Genomic DNA, 19,104 nt, shown 5'->3' with positions numbered 1-19,104 from the left:
GTCAGTGTCAGACACTTCACTGTCCTACAACATACCACATAGGACCACATTAGAAATGACATGTATGTAGACATGCTAATTATACCTGGCTAAATGGATGCAGTAACAAAATGTTACTAACTACTCTAGTTATTAGTTTCCAGATGTGTGCAGTTGCTCCAGTCTTACTGACAGTATACTGTTTCAAACACCAGTGCCAACATTTTATTTTTTAAATCTTAGTATGATTCTGCACCAAGACTTGTGGCCTGTTGCTCGGTAACTTATTGTCTGACTACATTAACTACAGTTCATAAACATCATTCATTTTCTCCTACTTATTTTATTCAGGTTGTATTTCAGCTGTCATAGGGCAAAAGTACACCCTGGACAGGTCGCCAGTCTGTTGGAGGGTTATTAGAGAGACTCAGACAACCACTCACACCAACAGCAACTAACCTAACCCCGCGCATGTCTTTGGAGTTCAACACCAGTCTGGCCGAATCACAGATAAGCAGGGTGTCTGTGCTGCAGAGCACAGCTGTGTCAGAGACTCTCGACATCAATGTAGCGTTAAGGATGCGGAGCGATGGGTGCACTAACACAATGTAAATATTAAAGTTCTCGCCATTGTCAATATGCTGTTGCGCTCTTGTTCGTATTATTGCAACCATATCTCGAGTCTAGCTTACCCTAAAAGTTTGGAGAGAATTGGTCTGTTAAGAAACGCAATCGATTGTTTGGGACTGCTCTAGCCATCACGTCGCATAAACAACTCTACTTCCGGTGGGAAAACTAATTAAGGGTAAAGTCGCACTAATAACACCTACCACTCACGTTCATAAGCATACACTATGATCACTTCCACGCAGTAACGTTGTAATAAATATAATCCCCGGTAAAGTCAATTAGCGAACACTACTGGCATGTAATGCCAATGGCGACCATTTCACAAACTGTAGAAAATGCTCAAAATGTGGTCGGCACCAAAAGTGAAGGGCTGACAGTTGTGTTTATATACGAACCGTAAGCGCTAATGTTGGTTAGCATCAGCTAAAGCGAGGAAGTTTGACACTTGCAGAGGCAGTGAACGCAGAGAGAGCTTAAAAACGCATTGTGTTTTTGTTTTTTGTTTTTTTGCATTAAGACGTTGCACACAAAATTACAGATATAACGGTGACTTAGCTGCTCGTTGGATAAACCCATGGACCTTAGAAAAGATCAACACTACTCGGATGTAAGCACCCGTGTATAACACAATAGGCAAAATTACGCTTGCTAACCTTTCCACATCACAGGCTTCACATTAAATAAACATTTTTTCAAATACTCACCATGATCTGAGACCGTTTAAATATTTTGTTGCTCTGAAAATATGGCAGTATGAAGCTAAACCTTTAGCTTGACGGCTAAAGCAATGCTAAGATTTACACGGAAACGATCAGCGGACATCGTTAAAGTACTATTGGTCTACATTCTTCTTCTATGGTAGCAGCCTGGGCAGAGTAACAGCCAACTTTAAACTGCGCCATCTGTTGGCACCAATTACAGTAGAAAACATGATTGCGACAACACGTTTTTTGGGGAAAATAACAGAGATTGAAACTTTACTGATAATTTGTCCAAGTTGAAAAATGCCCTCCTCCAAAAATATCACGTGACAACCTCATTGCCTTACAGAATTATGACGTCACACACGTAGAATCTTACCACCATTCTTTCCTTTGATCCAAAAACCTATAAATAGGGGTGAAGCGCAACGACTTTTAGTCCGTTTCTCGCAGCCTTGATGTGTGCAGCATTGAACCGTTCGCCAGAAAAGCCTTTTGAAATATTTGGATCCTTTGCAATTGTAACTGTATCCAGACCCAACATGTCTCAAAAAAATCCAAAGGGACAAGAAGTTGACCCATACGCTCTTCCTTGGGATGAGCCACTAGACTCTTCCCTTTCCTCTCTTCCCTGGTGTGACCAAGTGGAACTAGAGGAAAAGCGTTTGGAAGAACTGGAGGATGAAGCGCTCAGAAACGCAGAGAAGATTAAGTTCTTGATGGAGGAAAATGAGCAAAAGAGCGCTCAACTAAAAAAGTTGTCATTCCAGCTTCAAGAAAAGGAAGCTATTATTGAGGGGAAACAACAGGATCTCCATGACATGGACAAAAAGAACCAGGAGCTCCAAGGAAAACTTGATGAAGCCCTGCAACAAAATGAAAAACTTGTCCAAGAGAAGAAACAAGACGGCATGAAGAAGAGAGGGCTGCACAGCAATCTCAGAGACATGGAGCTAATGTACAATGTTGACAAAAAAAGGCTTGATCGCACAGAGCAAGCAAATGAGAAGCTCCTCCAAGAGAAAAGGCAACAGGAGTTAAAAGAAAAAGAAATGCTTTCCAAGCTTCAGAGTATCAAGCAACACAACGAAAGCTTGCAAGGAAAGCTTGATCAAGCTCTGCGGCAAAATAGAAAACTCCTCCAGGAGAAGATGAAAGACAGCACGAAGAAGAGAGGGCTGCACTCCAATCTCCGAGACATGGAGCTAATGTACAATGTTGACAAAAAAAGGCTTGATCGCACAGAGCAAGCAAATGAGAAGCTTCTCCAAGAGAAAAGGGAACAAGAAATCAAACAAAAAGAAATGGATTCCAATCTGCAGAGCATCAAGCAACAAAATGAAAGCTTGCAACGAAAGCTTGATGAAGCTCTGCGACAAAATAAAGAAATCCTTCAAGAGAAAGAGCAGCTGGACAGAAAGCAGGGAGACATGGAGTGCCAACTCCAGCTCATGGAGGGAAACAACAGGATGCTGCAGGTAAAGTTCGAAGAGACACTGCACAAATATCAAGACCTGCTTCAAGAGAGAGAACAGCTGGTCAGTAAGCAGAGAGAAGAAAAACTTCTTCTCCAGGAGTTTGAGAAACAGGAGGCAACATCTAAAGTGCTGAAAGAAAGGTTGGAAGAAAAACAAGCTGAAATAGAAGAAGTGGAGAAAAAATGCAACAAGCTGCAGAAGCAAAACACCGAAACAATCGAGGAGCTGAAAATCCTCATCCTCGAGAAAAAGGTGCTCGTGGAAAAGCAGCTGAAGAAACAGAAAAAACGCTTCTGCTTCTTCTGGAGGAGGAACACTCCTTCTTTCAGTACTGCCAATGTCGCCTCTTCCTCTCCCACCTCTGTTCCAGCTTAATCCCCCCCCCCCCCCCCCTTAACTACTAACACCTCTCCCATCTCCCTCCCCTCTTTTCACAATCACCCCCCAACCAGTCCCGACAGTTGACTGCCCCCTCTAGAGCCTGGTTCTGTCATAGGTTTCTTCCTTTAAAGGGAGTTTTTCCTATCCACTGTCGCCTAGTGCTTGCTCAGAGGGGATTGTTGGGGTTTTCTCTCCTCTCTCCCTTTACTTTCCATCCCACCCACCCCCACCTTTTCTTTTTTCTTAATAATTGAACAATAAAAACAATTGGTCACTAATTAAATGTGTCAAATCAATGTATTTATTCAAGAATACAAGAAATGGGTAATAGCTGCATGTGTGTTTGTGTGTGTGCATAATATGCATACTTTACGTGTTGGATCCAAATCCCACAAGGAATTAAATAAAACAAGAAGACAAACAAAAACAAATATTTCTCTCCCTTCCCAGGTCAGGAATCAGGATGAGGAAGAAATGAGGTCAGATCAGTGCAGGTTTTTGCACTACTGACATAAAGTTTCTGCTGATTAAAAAAAGTATGTCGATATTTCTGAAATACATTTGCAAACAAATAACTTTGACAACTTGTGTTTTTTCATAAAAGAAAAAAGAAAAATCAGAGAGCAGAGCTGGTAAAACAGCTTAGCTCCGCAGGTTACAGGAGATCAGATGCCAAATACTTTTCATGACAGTCTTCGTTATTGCATAAATCTCCCCTTTTATCATTGATCAGTAAATCACTGCATATACATTCATCTAACCGTTATAATTTCATGAGTAAAGATTCTCAGATGACTGAATGGCGGTTTTAGTAAATGTTGAACTTTATTGTGATTTCTATTTTTAGAATCAATAGCACACATTTTGATTTCGTTTTGCAAGCTGCTGATTTCACACAGATCCACTGCCCAAACGTGCCTTTGAGTTTTTCATCATTTAACAAGAATAGGCTCAGGCAATCATTGTGGAATTAGGCTATGGGAAGGTCTGGGGACAGGTATGATGGTGGTGGTTTTAAAGCACTGTGGCACAACAGCTTGACTCAGGGAGATGTTAAAGATGCCCGCTAGGACATCAGTCAGCTGGTCAGCACGGGCTCCGAGCACGCGTCCAGGTATATTGTCTGGTCCAGCAGCTTTGTGTGGGTTGACTTTAGTGAGAGTCCTTCTCACACTGGCCGTGGACAGGGACAGCACTTGGTTGTCTGGCAAGCGGGTGGCCCTCTATAGTCCGTCTTGCGTCCCATTTAAGCAAGTGCGTGTTCACACTGCCCCTGGATGTCCTGGCCTCTGAGGTTAAGGTGTACGGCTCCTGGTTGTCAACTGACCAATTTATCATGGCAAAGTCTGTGGTGGACAAAAGACAAGAGGCTGATTATAAAAATGATCCATGCACGCCTTATGACCTACAGCATGTACAGTTAACACAGCTAAATGGCTGTGAAATTGTAAAATTACTTTTGAAATAAAGCTATTCAAAGTCAATTAACTGTGACTATAATAATAGCAATGTTAGCCAGCAAACAAAACGTTAGCACTAATTAAAATAAGCTGCTAGGTGATGTTACTGTTTCAAGTTCTCTCATTGTTTGACATGTAGGGCAGATATTTTGGTGACACTGAGATCAGCCAGACACTAAACAGCAGTGTAATATCAACGCTAGATTAGATGTTTTCTAATCCGATAAAATGACATTATTCCTGTTTATAGAAGATGTTTGTCGTCTGTTTGTTTGACTGACAGGAACAGGAAATAGTGGTTGGAAATTACTGTTGGTGTTACATGAGGGTAAAGAAGGGCTTTAAGCACCTGGGTAAAAACTGGACCCATGATGAAACACTACAACAAGTACAACATATTCTTCAGTTTTAATATGTGACCATACTGTGCAGACTGCTGATGAGTTACACGGTTACATTTCATTAATCATTGTTAAACTAAAGTGGTAAGCAGTTACTTTATCCTTTCACTTAAAATTTCCAGGAAAAACACTACCTTGGCTACTTTTGTGCTTACATTTGATCTATGCTGGGTCACTACTTTTGCACTATAATGCTGCTGCTGACACCTTGGTTCACACTGACAACTAGAAAAAAGCTGATAGGAAAAGAAGGATGGAAAATGCCTGGAATTTAGTTACACTTGCAAATACTGCTTCCTCCAAACTGCAAGCATCAATAAAATGTTACAGTATTGTTTTCTATATCTGTGCATATATCCTTATTGGTAGTTTTCTCGAAATAGAAGCTCTTCATTTTAAAAAAAAACCTCTGATAACATTGCTGAAGCTAGCGCCCACCCCTACTGCGCATACTGCAAATATAAAACTGATATATACTTACATCATGGAGCAGTTGATGTCTGGTTTCCGACAAATACAGTAAAGAGGTGCGTTCTCCCCCTCCATACCAGTGTTCTCAGGCACTGCTACATGGTCAGTGTCAGACACTTCACTGTCCTACAACATACCACATAGGACCACATTAGAAATGACATGTATGTAGACATGCTAATTATACCTGGCTAAATGGATGCAGTAACAAAATGTTACTAACTACTCTAGTTATTAGTTTCCAGATGTGTGCAGTTGCTCCAGTCTTACTGACAGTATACTGTTTCAAACACCAGTGCCAACATTTTATTTTTTAAATCTTAGTATGATTCTGCACCAAGACTTGTGGCCTGTTGCTCGGTAACTTATTGTCTGACTACATTAACTACAGTTCATAAACATCATTCATTTTCTCCTACTTATTTTATTCAGGTTGTATTTCAGCTGTCATAGGGCAAAAGTACACCCTGGACAGGTCGCCAGTCTGTTGGAGGGTTATTAGAGAGACTCAGACAACCACTCACACCAACAGCAACTAACCTAACCCCGCGCATGTCTTTGGAGTTCAACACCAGTCTGGCCGAATCACAGATAAGCAGGGTGTCTGTGCTGCAGAGCACAGCTGTGTCAGAGACTCTCGACATCAATGTAGCGTTAAGGATGCGGAGCGATGGGTGCACTAACACAATGTAAATATTAAAGTTCTCGCCATTGTCAATATGCTGTTGCGCTCTTGTTCGTATTATTGCAACCATATCTCGAGTCTAGCTTACCCTAAAAGTTTGGAGAGAATTGGTCTGTTAAGAAACGCAATCGATTGTTTGGGACTGCTCTAGCCATCACGTCGCATAAACAACTCTACTTCCGGTGGGAAAACTAATTAAGGGTAAAGTCGCACTAATAACACCTACCACTCACGTTCATAAGCATACACTATGATCACTTCCACGCAGTAACGTTGTAATAAATATAATCCCCGGTAAAGTCAATTAGCGAACACTACTGGCATGTAATGCCAATGGCGACCATTTCACAAACTGTAGAAAATGCTCAAAATGTGGTCGGCACCAAAAGTGAAGGGCTGACAGTTGTGTTTATATACGAACCGTAAGCGCTAATGTTGGTTAGCATCAGCTAAAGCGAGGAAGTTTGACACTTGCAGAGGCAGTGAACGCAGAGAGAGCTTAAAAACGCATTGTGTTTTTGTTTTTTTGTTTTTTGCATTAAGACGTTGCACACAAAATTACAGATATAACGGTGACTTAGCTGCTCGTTGGATAAACCCATGGACCTTAGAAAAGATCAACACTACTCGGATGTAAGCACCCGTGTATAACACAATAGGCAAAATTACGCTTGCTAACCTTTCCACATCACAGGCTTCACATTAAATAAACCTTTTTTCAAATACTCACCATGATCTGAGACCGTTTAAATATTTTGTTACTCTGAAAATATGGCAGTATGAAGCTAAACCTTTAGCTTGACGGCTAAAGCAATGCTAAGATTTACACGGAAACGATCAGCGGACATCGTTAAAGTACTATTGGTCTACATTCTTCTTCTATGGTAGCAGCCTGGGCAGAGTAACAGCCAACTTTAAACTGCGCCATCTGTTGGCACCAATTACAGTAGAAAACATGATTGCGACAACACGTTTTTTGGGGAAAATAACAGAGATTGAAACTTTACTGATAATTTGTCCAAGTTGAAAAATGCCCTCCTCCAAAAATATCACGTGACAACCTCATTGCCTTACAGAATTATGACGTCACACACGTAGAATCTTACCACCATTCTTTCCTTTGATCCAAAAACCTATAAATAGGGGTGAAGCGCAACGACTTTTAGTCCGTTTCTCGCAGCCTTGATGTGTGCAGCATTGAACCGTTCGCCAGAAAAGCCTTTTGAAATATTTGGATCCTTTGCAATTGTAACTGTATCCAGACCCAACATGTCTCAAAAAAATCCAAAGGGACAAGAAGTTGACCCATACGCTCTTCCTTGGGATGAGCCACTAGACTCTTCCCTTTCCTCTCTTCCCTGGTGTGACCAAGTGGAACTAGAGGAAAAGCGTTTGGAAGAACTGGAGGATGAAGCGCTCAGAAACGCAGAGAAGATTAAGTTCTTGATGGAGGAAAATGAGCAAAAGAGCGCTCAACTAAAAAAGTTGTCATTCCAGCTTCAAGAAAAGGAAGCTATTATTGAGGGGAAACAACAGGATCTCCATGACATGGACAAAAAGAACCAGGAGCTCCAAGGAAAACTTGATGAAGCCCTGCAACAAAATGAAAAACTTGTCCAAGAGAAGAAACAAGACGGCATGAAGAAGAGAGGGCTGCACAGCAATCTCAGAGACATGGAGCTAATGTACAATGTTGACAAAAAAAGGCTTGATCGCACAGAGCAAGCAAATGAGAAGCTCCTCCAAGAGAAAAGGCAACAGGAGTTAAAAGAAAAAGAAATGCTTTCCAAGCTTCAGAGCATCAAGCAACACAACGAAAGCTTGCAAGGAAAGCTTGATCAAGCTCTGCGGCAAAATAGAAAACTCCTCCAGGAGAAGATGAAAGACAGCACGAAGAAGAGAGGGCTGCACTCCAATCTCCGAGACATGGAGCTAATGTACAATGTTGACAAAAAAAGGCTTGATCGCACAGAGCAAGCAAATGAAAAGCTTCTCCAAGAGAAAAGGGAACAAGAAATCAAACAAAAAGAAATGGATTCCAATCTGCAGAGCATCAAGCAACAAAATGAAAGCTTGCAACGAAAGCTTGATGAAGCTCTGCGACAAAATAAAGAAATCCTTCAAGAGAAAGAGCAGCTGGACAGAAAGCAGGGAGACATGGAGTGCCAACTCCAGCTCATGGAGGGAAACAACAGGATGCTGCAGGTAAAGTTCGAAGAGACACTGCACAAATATCAAGACCTGCTTCAAGAGAGAGAACAGCTGGTCAGTAAGCAGAGAGAAGAAAAACTTCTTCTCCAGGAGTTTGAGAAACAGGAGGCAACATCTAAAGTGCTGAAAGAAAGGTTGGAAGAAAAACAAGCTGAAATAGAAGAAGTGGAGAAAAAATGCAACAAGCTGCAGAAGCAAAACACCGAAACAATCGAGGAGCTGAAAATCCTCATCCTCGAGAAAAAGGTGCTCGTGGAAAAGCAGCTGAAGAAACAGAAAAAACGCTTCTGCTTCTTCTGGAGGAGGAACACTCCTTCTTTCAGTACTGCCAATGTCGCCTCTTCCTCTCCCACCTCTGTTCCAGCTTAATCCCCCCCCTTAACTACTAACACCTCTCCCATCTCCCTCCCCTCTTTTCACAATCACCCCCCAACCAGTCCCGACAGTTGACTGCCCCCTCTAGAGCCTGGTTCTGTCATAGGTTTCTTCCTTTAAAGGGAGTTTTTCCTATCCACTGTCGCCTAGTGCTTGCTCAGAGGGGATTGTTGGGGTTTTCTCTCCTCTCTCCCTTTACTTTCCATCCCACCCACCCCCACCTTTTCTTTTTTCTTAATAATTGAACAATAAAAACAATTGGTCACTAATTAAATGTGTCAAATCAATGTCTTTATTCAAGAATACAAGAAATGGGTAATAGCTGCATGTGTGTTTGTGTGTGTGCATAATATGCATACTTTACGTGTTGGATCCAAATCCCACAAGGAATTAAATAAAACAAGAAGACAAACAAAAACAAATATTTCTCTCCCTTCCCAGGTCAGGAATCAGGATGAGGAAGAAATGAGGTCAGATCAGTGCAGGTTTTTGCACTACTGACATAAAGTTTCTGCTGATTAAAAAAAGTATGTCGATATTTCTGAAATACATTTGCAAACAAATAACTTTGACAACTTGTGTTTTTTCATAAAAGAAAAAAGAAAAATCAGAGAGCAGAGCTGGTAAAACAGCTTAGCTCCGCAGGTTACAGGAGATCAGATGCCAAATACTTTTCATGACAGTCTTCGTTATTGCATAAATCTCCCCTTTTATCATTGATCAGTAAATCACTGCATATACATTCATCTAACCGTTATAATTTCATGAGTAAAGATTCTCAGATGACTGAATGGCGGTTTTAGTAAATGTTGAACTTTATTGTGATTTCTATTTTTAGAATCAATAGCACACATTTTGATTTCGTTTTGCAAGCTGCTGATTTCACACAGATCCACTGCCCAAACGTGCCTTTGAGTTTTTCATCATTTAACAAGAATAGGCTCAGGCAATCATTGTGGAATTAGGCTATGGGAAGGTCTGGGGACAGGTATGATGGTGGTGGTTTTAAAGCACTGTGGCACAACAGCTTGACTCAGGGAGATGTTAAAGATGCCCGCTAGGACATCAGTCAGCTGGTCAGCACGGGCTCCGAGCACGCGTCCAGGTATATTGTCTGGTCCAGCAGCTTTGTGTGGGTTGACTTTAGTGAGAGTCCTTCTCACACTGGCCGTGGACAGGGACAGCACTTGGTTGTCTGGCAAGCGGGTGGCCCTCTATAGTCCGTCTTGCGTCCCATTTAAGCAAGTGCGTGTTCACACTGCCCCTGGATGTCCTGGCCTCTGAGGTTAAGGTGTACGGCTCCTGGTTGTCAACTGACCAATTTATCATGGCAAAGTCTGTGGTGGACAAAAGACAAGAGGCTGATTATAAAAATGATCCATGCACGCCTTATGACCTACAGCATGTACAGTTAACACAGCTAAATGGCTGTGAAATTGTAAAATTACTTTTGAAATAAAGCTATTCAAAGTCAATTAACTGTGACTATAATAATAGCAATGTTAGCCAGCAAACAAAACGTTAGCACTAATTAAAATAAGCTGCTAGGTGATGTTACTGTTTCAAGTTCTCTCATTGTTTGACATGTAGGGCAGATATTTTGGTGACACTGAGATCAGCCAGACACTAAACAGCAGTGTAATATCAACGCTAGATTAGATGTTTTCTAATCCGATAAAATGACATTATTCCTGTTTATAGAAGATGTTTGTCGTCTGTTTGTTTGACTGACAGGAACAGGAAATAGTGGTTGGAAATTACTGTTGGTGTTACATGAGGGTAAAGAAGGGCTTTAAGCACCTGGGTAAAAACTGGACCCATGATGAAACACTACAACAAGTACAACATATTCTTCAGTTTTAATATGTGACCATACTGTGCAGACTGCTGATGAGTTACACGGTTACATTTCATTAATCATTGTTAAACTAAAGTGGTAAGCAGTTACTTTATCCTTTCACTTAAAATTTCCAGGAAAAACACTACCTTGGCTACTTTTGTGCTTACATTTGATCTATGCTGGGTCACTACTTTTGCACTATAATGCTGCTGCTGACACCTTGGTTCACACTGACAACTAGAAAAAAGCTGATAGGAAAAGAAGGATGGAAAATGCCTGGAATTTAGTTACACTTGCAAATACTGCTTCCTCCAAACTGCAAGCATCAATAAAATGTTACAGTATTGTTTTCTATATCTGTGCATATATCCTTATTGGTAGTTTTCTCGAAATAGAAGCTCTTCATTTTAAAAAAAAACCTCTGATAACATTGCTGAAGCTAGCGCCCACCCCTACTGCGCATACTGCAAATATAAAACTGATATATACTTACATCATGGAGCAGTTGATGTCTGGTTTCCGACAAATACAGTAAAGAGGTGCGTTCTCCCCCTCCATACCAGTGTTCTCAGGCACTGCTACATGGTCAGTGTCAGACACTTCACTGTCCTACAACATACCACATAGGACCACATTAGAAATGACATGTATGTAGACATGCTAATTATACCTGGCTAAATGGATGCAGTAACAAAATGTTACTAACTACTCTAGTTATTAGTTTCCAGATGTGTGCAGTTGCTCCAGTCTTACTGACAGTATACTGTTTCAAACACCAGTGCCAACATTTTATTTTTTAAATCTTAGTATGATTCTGCACCAAGACTTGTGGCCTGTTGCTCGGTAACTTATTGTCTGACTACATTAACTACAGTTCATAAACATCATTCATTTTCTCCTACTTATTTTATTCAGGTTGTATTTCAGCTGTCATAGGGCAAAAGTACACCCTGGACAGGTCGCCAGTCTGTTGGAGGGTTATTAGAGAGACTCAGACAACCACTCACACCAACAGCAACTAACCTAACCCCGCGCATGTCTTTGGAGTTCAACACCAGTCTGGCCGAATCACAGATAAGCAGGGTGTCTGTGCTGCAGAGCACAGCTGTGTCAGAGACTCTCGACATCAATGTAGCGTTAAGGATGCGGAGCGATGGGTGCACTAACACAATGTAAATATTAAAGTTCTCGCCATTGTCAATATGCTGTTGCGCTCTTGTTCGTATTATTGCAACCATATCTCGAGTCTAGCTTACCCTAAAAGTTTGGAGAGAATTGGTCTGTTAAGAAACGCAATCGATTGTTTGGGACTGCTCTAGCCATCACGTCGCATAAACAACTCTACTTCCGGTGGGAAAACTAATTAAGGGTAAAGTCGCACTAATAACACCTACCACTCACGTTCATAAGCATACACTATGATCACTTCCACGCAGTAACGTTGTAATAAATATAATCCCCGGTAAAGTCAATTAGCGAACACTACTGGCATGTAATGCCAATGGCGACCATTTCACAAACTGTAGAAAATGCTCAAAATGTGGTCGGCACCAAAAGTGAAGGGCTGACAGTTGTGTTTATATACGAACCGTAAGCGCTAATGTTGGTTAGCATCAGCTAAAGCGAGGAAGTTTGACACTTGCAGAGGCAGTGAACGCAGAGAGAGCTTAAAAACGCATTGTGTTTTTGTTTTTTTGTTTTTTGCATTAAGACGTTGCACACAAAATTACAGATATAACGGTGACTTAGCTGCTCGTTGGATAAACCCATGGACCTTAGAAAAGATCAACACTACTCGGATGTAAGCACCCGTGTATAACACAATAGGCAAAATTACGCTTGCTAACCTTTCCACATCACAGGCTTCACATTAAATAAACCTTTTTTCAAATACTCACCATGATCTGAGACCGTTTAAATATTTTGTTACTCTGAAAATATGGCAGTATGAAGCTAAACCTTTAGCTTGACGGCTAAAGCAATGCTAAGATTTACACGGAAACGATCAGCGGACATCGTTAAAGTACTATTGGTCTACATTCTTCTTCTATGGTAGCAGCCTGGGCAGAGTAACAGCCAACTTTAAACTGCGCCATCTGTTGGCACCAATTACAGTAGAAAACATGATTGCGACAACACGTTTTTTGGGGAAAATAACAGAGATTGAAACTTTACTGATAATTTGTCCAAGTTGAAAAATGCCCTCCTCCAAAAATATCACGTGACAACCTCATTGCCTTACAGAATTATGACGTCACACACGTAGAATCTTACCACCATTCTTTCCTTTGATCCAAAAACCTATAAATAGGGGTGAAGCGCAACGACTTTTAGTCCGTTTCTCGCAGCCTTGATGTGTGCAGCATTGAACCGTTCGCCAGAAAAGCCTTTTGAAATATTTGGATCCTTTGCAATTGTAACTGTATCCAGACCCAACATGTCTCAAAAAAATCCAAAGGGACAAGAAGTTGACCCATACGCTCTTCCTTGGGATGAGCCACTAGACTCTTCCCTTTCCTCTCTTCCCTGGTGTGACCAAGTGGAACTAGAGGAAAAGCGTTTGGAAGAACTGGAGGATGAAGCGCTCAGAAACGCAGAGAAGATTAAGTTCTTGATGGAGGAAAATGAGCAAAAGAGCGCTCAACTAAAAAAGTTGTCATTCCAGCTTCAAGAAAAGGAAGCTATTATTGAGGGGAAACAACAGGATCTCCATGACATGGACAAAAAGAACCAGGAGCTCCAAGGAAAACTTGATGAAGCCCTGCAACAAAATGAAAAACTTGTCCAAGAGAAGAAACAAGACGGCATGAAGAAGAGAGGGCTGCACAGCAATCTCAGAGACATGGAGCTAATGTACAATGTTGACAAAAAAAGGCTTGATCGCACAGAGCAAGCAAATGAGAAGCTCCTCCAAGAGAAAAGGCAACAGGAGTTAAAAGAAAAAGAAATGCTTTCCAAGCTTCAGAGCATCAAGCAACACAACGAAAGCTTGCAAGGAAAGCTTGATCAAGCTCTGCGGCAAAATAGAAAACTCCTCCAGGAGAAGATGAAAGACAGCACGAAGAAGAGAGGGCTGCACTCCAATCTCCGAGACATGGAGCTAATGTACAATGTTGACAAAAAAAGGCTTGATCGCACAGAGCAAGCAAATGAAAAGCTTCTCCAAGAGAAAAGGGAACAAGAAATCAAACAAAAAGAAATGGATTCCAATCTGCAGAGCATCAAGCAACAAAATGAAAGCTTGCAACGAAAGCTTGATGAAGCTCTGCGACAAAATAAAGAAATCCTTCAAGAGAAAGAGCAGCTGGACAGAAAGCAGGGAGACATGGAGTGCCAACTCCAGCTCATGGAGGGAAACAACAGGATGCTGCAGGTAAAGTTCGAAGAGACACTGCACAAATATCAAGACCTGCTTCAAGAGAGAGAACAGCTGGTCAGTAAGCAGAGAGAAGAAAAACTTCTTCTCCAGGAGTTTGAGAAACAGGAGGCAACATCTAAAGTGCTGAAAGAAAGGTTGGAAGAAAAACAAGCTGAAATAGAAGAAGTGGAGAAAAAATGCAACAAGCTGCAGAAGCAAAACACCGAAACAATCGAGGAGCTGAAAATCCTCATCCTCGAGAAAAAGGTGCTCGTGGAAAAGCAGCTGAAGAAACAGAAAAAACGCTTCTGCTTCTTCTGGAGGAGGAACACTCCTTCTTTCAGTACTGCCAATGTCGCCTCTTCCTCTCCCACCTCTGTTCCAGCTTAATCCCCCCCCTTAACTACTAACACCTCTCCCATCTCCCTCCCCTCTTTTCACAATCACCCCCCAACCAGTCCCGACAGTTGACTGCCCCCTCTAGAGCCTGGTTCTGTCATAGGTTTCTTCCTTTAAAGGGAGTTTTTCCTATCCACTGTCGCCTAGTGCTTGCTCAGAGGGGATTGTTGGGGTTTTCTATCCTCTCTCCCTTTACTTTCCATCCCACCCACCCCCACCTTTTCTTTTTTCTTAATAATTGAACAATAAAAACAATTGGTCACTAATTAAATGTGTCAAATCAATGTCTTTATTCAAGAATACAAGAAATGGGTAATAGCTGCATGTGTGTTTGTGTGTGTGCATAATATGCATACTTTACGTGTTGGATCCAAATCCCACAAGGAATTAAATAAAACAAGAAGACAAACAAAAACAAATATTTCTCTCCCTTCCCAGGTCAGGAATCAGGATGAGGAAGAAATGAGGTCAGATCAGTGCAGGTTTTTGCACTACTGACATAAAGTTTCTGCTGATTAAAAAAAGTATGTCGATATTTCTGAAATACATTTGCAAACAAATAACTTTGACAACTTGTGTTTTTTCATAAAAGAAAAAAGAAAAATCAGAGAGCAGAGCTGGTAAAACAGCTTAGCTCCGCAGGTTACAGGAGATCAGATGCCAAATACTTTTCATGACAGTCTTCGTTAGGCGTTTTATTAGTTCAATATAGCAATCATTCTATGTTTGAGTAGTTTACAGAACCAGCAGTTAGCAGCTACAACTCTGCTGCTTCAATTCAAGCATGCAAGCATTCCTTTATACACAACATTTCAGTCAGGTTGAGGTCTGGGCTTCCATGCTGCAGATTTGCTTCTGTACCTGGGGTCATTATCCTGTTGCATGGCCTAATTTAGGAGAAGCTTTAGCTGTCGGACAAATGGCCTCATATTTGACTCTAGAAAACTTTGTCATGCAGAGGAGTTTGTCACCTGCAAGCTTACTATCTCTTGTGGCTGCAGAACAAGCTCTTTTTGAAAAAAATCACCACCCTTGAACCAGCATAGTTGACAGTTGGTTTGAGGTGTTTGATTCTTGCTGAAGGTCCTGCTGTGCATTATGGCCAAACCTCCACTTTGGTCTCAGATGCAGCTCTTGGGTAAAGAGTATGTGTGGGGAGTTTGAGTGTGTGTACAGTGTCCATTTCGTTTTGTCTCCATGTTGGGCGAGTGTCGAGTATTTATATATGTGTGCATGAGGGTGGGAATGCATGTTTGTGTATGTGTGTGTCTGTGTCAGGTCGGGTCTTAGACAATCTGGGAACATCTCAGGTACCCTCAGACGTCGGTGCATTGGTGGTTCTTGCTGTCCAGGACTGGGCGCTCAGGTATGTACCGGTTCACTACCGGTACCTGCTTTGCAGGGTCTGGCGCCTGTGGCTCAGTTGGGTCCCCTCTGGGGGGTGGGGGGGTTCTCGGACCCCAGGCCTCAGTCTGCTCTGGCAGCTGGCGGAGCCCACGGACACGTCACTGCAGCTCCCTGTGGCTTCTGCACCGTCCCTGCTGCGTGACCCCACATCTCGGGCTCTCCTCAGCTCCTTCCGGGAGGGTGGCGCGGCTGCCCCGCCGATGGTCCTCCTTGGGCTCTCGCGCTCTGGGGGCTTCTGGATGTCTGGGGCCTGGATCTCCTGCATGCCTGCTTCATGCCCTGGGGGGCAGGGCTATGGCTCCCCACAACCTCTAGCAGAAATTCACATGGAGAAACCTTTTGAATACAAGCGCACTCATCTACACAGGTGTGCACACGGGTGATCACGGACACAAACTATATCTATCTTGGCTGCTATCGTGCGCTGTCGGTCTTGTGTGCTGCAAAATAACATTCACTATTTAGTATTTATTGTTACTTACACTTGTCTAGGTTATTGCTGTGGTCTTCATATTGTTTTGCTCTCTTTTTGCTTGTTTTCTTCTTTTTTTTCTCTTCTCTCACTGTCCCTCTTCCTCTCTGTTTTTCTTTCCCTCCCTTTCTTTCTCCCTTTCCCATCCCCCAGTCATGTCTGTCCAGTCTGTAGTAAATAAAATAACAACAACAACAACAATAATAATAATAATAATAATAATAATAATAATAATAATAATAATAATAATAATAATAATAATAATAATAATAATAATAATAATAATAATAATTCGCTTTGGTGGCCTCAGAATCTCATCTCTGATTTTTGCAGATGATGTGGTTCTGTTGGCTTCATCGGGTGAGGGCCTTCAGCTCGCACTGGAACGGTTCGCAGCCGAGTGTGAAGCAGCGGGAATGAGGATCAGCACCTCCAAATCTGAGGCCATGGTTCTCAGCCGGAAAAGGGTGGAGTGCCCACTCCGGGTCGGGGATGAGTTCCTGCCCCAAGTGGAGGAGTTCAAGTATCTCGGGGTCTTGTTCGCGAGTGATGGGAGAAGGGAGCCGGAGATCGACAGACGGATTGGGGCTGCACCGGTCCGTCGTGGTGAAGAGGGAGCTGAGTGTAAAAGCGAAGCTCTCAATTTACCGGTCGATCTACGTCCCTACCCTCACCTATGGCCACGAGCTGTGGGTAGTGACCGAAAGAACGAGATCGCGGATACAAGCGGCAGAAATGAGCTTCCTCCGAAGGGTGGCTGGCCTCTCCCTTAGAGATAGGGTGAGAAGTTCGGCCATCCGGGAGGGGCTCAGAGTAGAGCAGCTGCTGCTCCACATCGAAAGGAGCCAGCTGAGGTGGTTCGGGCATCTGACAAGGATGCCCCCTGGGCGCCTCCTGGGTGAGGTGTTCCAGGCATGTCCCACCGGGAGGAGGCCCCGGGGCAGACCCAGGACACGCTGGAGAGATTATATCTCTCGGCTGGCCTGGGAACGCCTTGGTATTCCCCCAGATAAGCTGGAGGAGGTGGCTGGGGAGAGGGAGGTCTGGGCCTCTTTGCTTAGGCTGCTGCCCCCGCGACCCGGCCCCGGACAAAGCGGATGAAGATGGATGGATGGATGGATAATAATAATAATAATAATAATAATAATAATAATAATAATAATAATAACAACAAAGGTCAATCAAGTTACCATAATGATCCACTTGGTAAAATTAATTCATTGGGCATCTTTCTTGGCCTTCAGACAATAATTCTGATTGCTAAAGTACCAAACGGGACGGGCAGAATAAAATAAAATAAAATAAAATAAAATAAAATAAAATAAAATAAAATAAAATAAAATAAATCATCATTTTAGGGGCAGCCTGCTCGTCCCTTGTGAGTACACAGCATCTGTGTTAGTCTTTCATTTCAGGCTTGTCCTCTTCACCCCAAGTCAGCATCCTGTCCCAGGATAGACACGGGCCACGTACCCGTCCTCTTTCTTTTAAAGTCCATCGCCATCTCTTTTTTTTTTAAAGTTTTATTCACATTAAGAAGCACACGATTCCTTTCAGACAACTCCATAAATCATCCACTAGTGCTACACTCCTCCTCTGCCCATCATTAATATGTTCAACCACTACAGAATTATCAGAGTACTTCTGTAAGTACGATGACCTGGATTTGTACTGAAAGTCTGAGGTGTACAAGGTGAACGGAAATAGAGACAACACAGTCCCTTGTGGATCTTCTGTACAGCACACCAACAAAAATCAGACAGAGCTCCACATTCTTCCGCCTGTTTTGTCAGGTATTCATCCTATTTTAATTTAAGAATGCGCTGAGTAAATAAACCAATTAAAAACACACTGGCACAATTAAATGTTGTTTTTGATTATATCCAAGGCTTATTAGACTCTGGTCTGGTTCCACCAAATCATGAGAAAAATATCTGAAGTATAGTAACGGCTAAATCGGTCAGCTGTTGTCATTTTATTTGCTCGTTGTTTGGTGCTGGTGAACAGCTGTTAGCTACAGGTGGAAAAAATTGACCTCACCAATGAGTTGGGTAAAAGAAAAGTATTTGAATTTCATTACTAATGGAAACCCATTTCACACCCCATGAAGTAATCTGAGAGACTTACTATTCATTGATTAGTGCAGTTTTCTGCAAATTCTGCAAACACACGCTGACCAAGGCAACAGTGAGAATGTATTTTATTTTGATGAGTGCTTTCAGCAAACTTCTATAAAATGTAATCGTTACTGAAACGTTCCCTGAAATATTTTGCTCTTATTAAAATTTATCACACGAAATGAAGCTCTAATTCCATAAGGTGGCGCTTGTGTCGCATGGTTGGATTAGTCAGGCGCATTTGCAACCTTAACAGTCTTTGTAGACTAAATTTAAAAAAAAAAATCAACATACTGTTTACAAGAAAAGAAAAACTGTCATTTCCACGCGCCTCATGGAGACGTAGCCTGTGGTAAGCGGCTCATGATATCGGCCTTGTTATTTTCACTATTACTACAGCTACAGCTGCATTACCACGCAGGAAACAGCCCCCAAACGAGCGGCAGAAGGTCGGCGGAGACACGTATTCCATATTAAACACGAAAGTAAATCAAAGGCTTAAAAGTCCTTTCCCTCATAACCTCAAATACCATTTTCAGTGTGGTCTTCTAAAGCTGCCAGACACATCTTATCTCCAGACATAGGTATGGCCCACTTGAGAATTAAACCACAAAAGGTAAACTTCTCGTAATTCGGTGAACACGAAGTTCATGCCCACTTTATTCTTTTTTAGGAACAGTATCTCCAGGTTTCAGACTCACATTATGGATCGTCATACTAGTGGGTTATAATGGCAAGT

At 42.2% G+C, this 19,104-nt stretch overlaps 3 protein-coding genes across 3 annotated transcripts; all 3 read left to right on the top strand.

The window, feature by feature from the left end:
* Positions 1 to 1,364: 1,364 nt before the first annotated feature.
* On the top strand, positions 1,365 to 3,452 carry LOC147329969 (uncharacterized). Its single transcript, XM_086291447.1, has one exon. The coding sequence runs from the start codon at positions 1,769 to 1,771 to the stop codon at positions 3,161 to 3,163; it is 1,395 nt and encodes a 464-aa protein (XP_086147573.1). The 5' UTR covers positions 1,365 to 1,768; the 3' UTR covers positions 3,164 to 3,452.
* Positions 3,453 to 6,941: 3,489 nt separating this feature from the next.
* Positions 6,942 to 9,046, top strand: LOC147329968 (uncharacterized). Its single transcript, XM_086291446.1, has one exon. The coding sequence runs from the start codon at positions 7,372 to 7,374 to the stop codon at positions 8,764 to 8,766; it is 1,395 nt and encodes a 464-aa protein (XP_086147572.1). The 5' UTR covers positions 6,942 to 7,371; the 3' UTR covers positions 8,767 to 9,046.
* Positions 9,047 to 12,535: 3,489 nt separating this feature from the next.
* LOC147329967 (uncharacterized) lies at positions 12,536 to 14,570 on the top strand. Its single transcript, XM_086291451.1, has one exon. It carries the CDS (start codon positions 12,966 to 12,968, stop codon positions 14,358 to 14,360), a length of 1,395 nt encoding a protein of 464 aa, XP_086147577.1. The 5' UTR covers positions 12,536 to 12,965; the 3' UTR covers positions 14,361 to 14,570.
* The last annotated feature ends 4,534 nt before the right edge of the window (positions 14,571 to 19,104 follow it).

The sequence above is a fragment of the Aulonocara sp. 'chitande type north' Nkhata Bay genome, linkage group LG5, assembly GCF_057382095.1.
Source record: "Aulonocara sp. 'chitande type north' Nkhata Bay isolate Kocher_YH1m ecotype deep benthic linkage group LG5, A_spYH_male_GT1.1, whole genome shotgun sequence".
NCBI classification, from domain to species: domain Eukaryota; kingdom Metazoa; phylum Chordata; class Actinopteri; order Cichliformes; family Cichlidae; genus Aulonocara; species Aulonocara sp. 'chitande type north' Nkhata Bay.
This window is presented reverse-complemented; position numbering and strand designations above follow the sequence as displayed.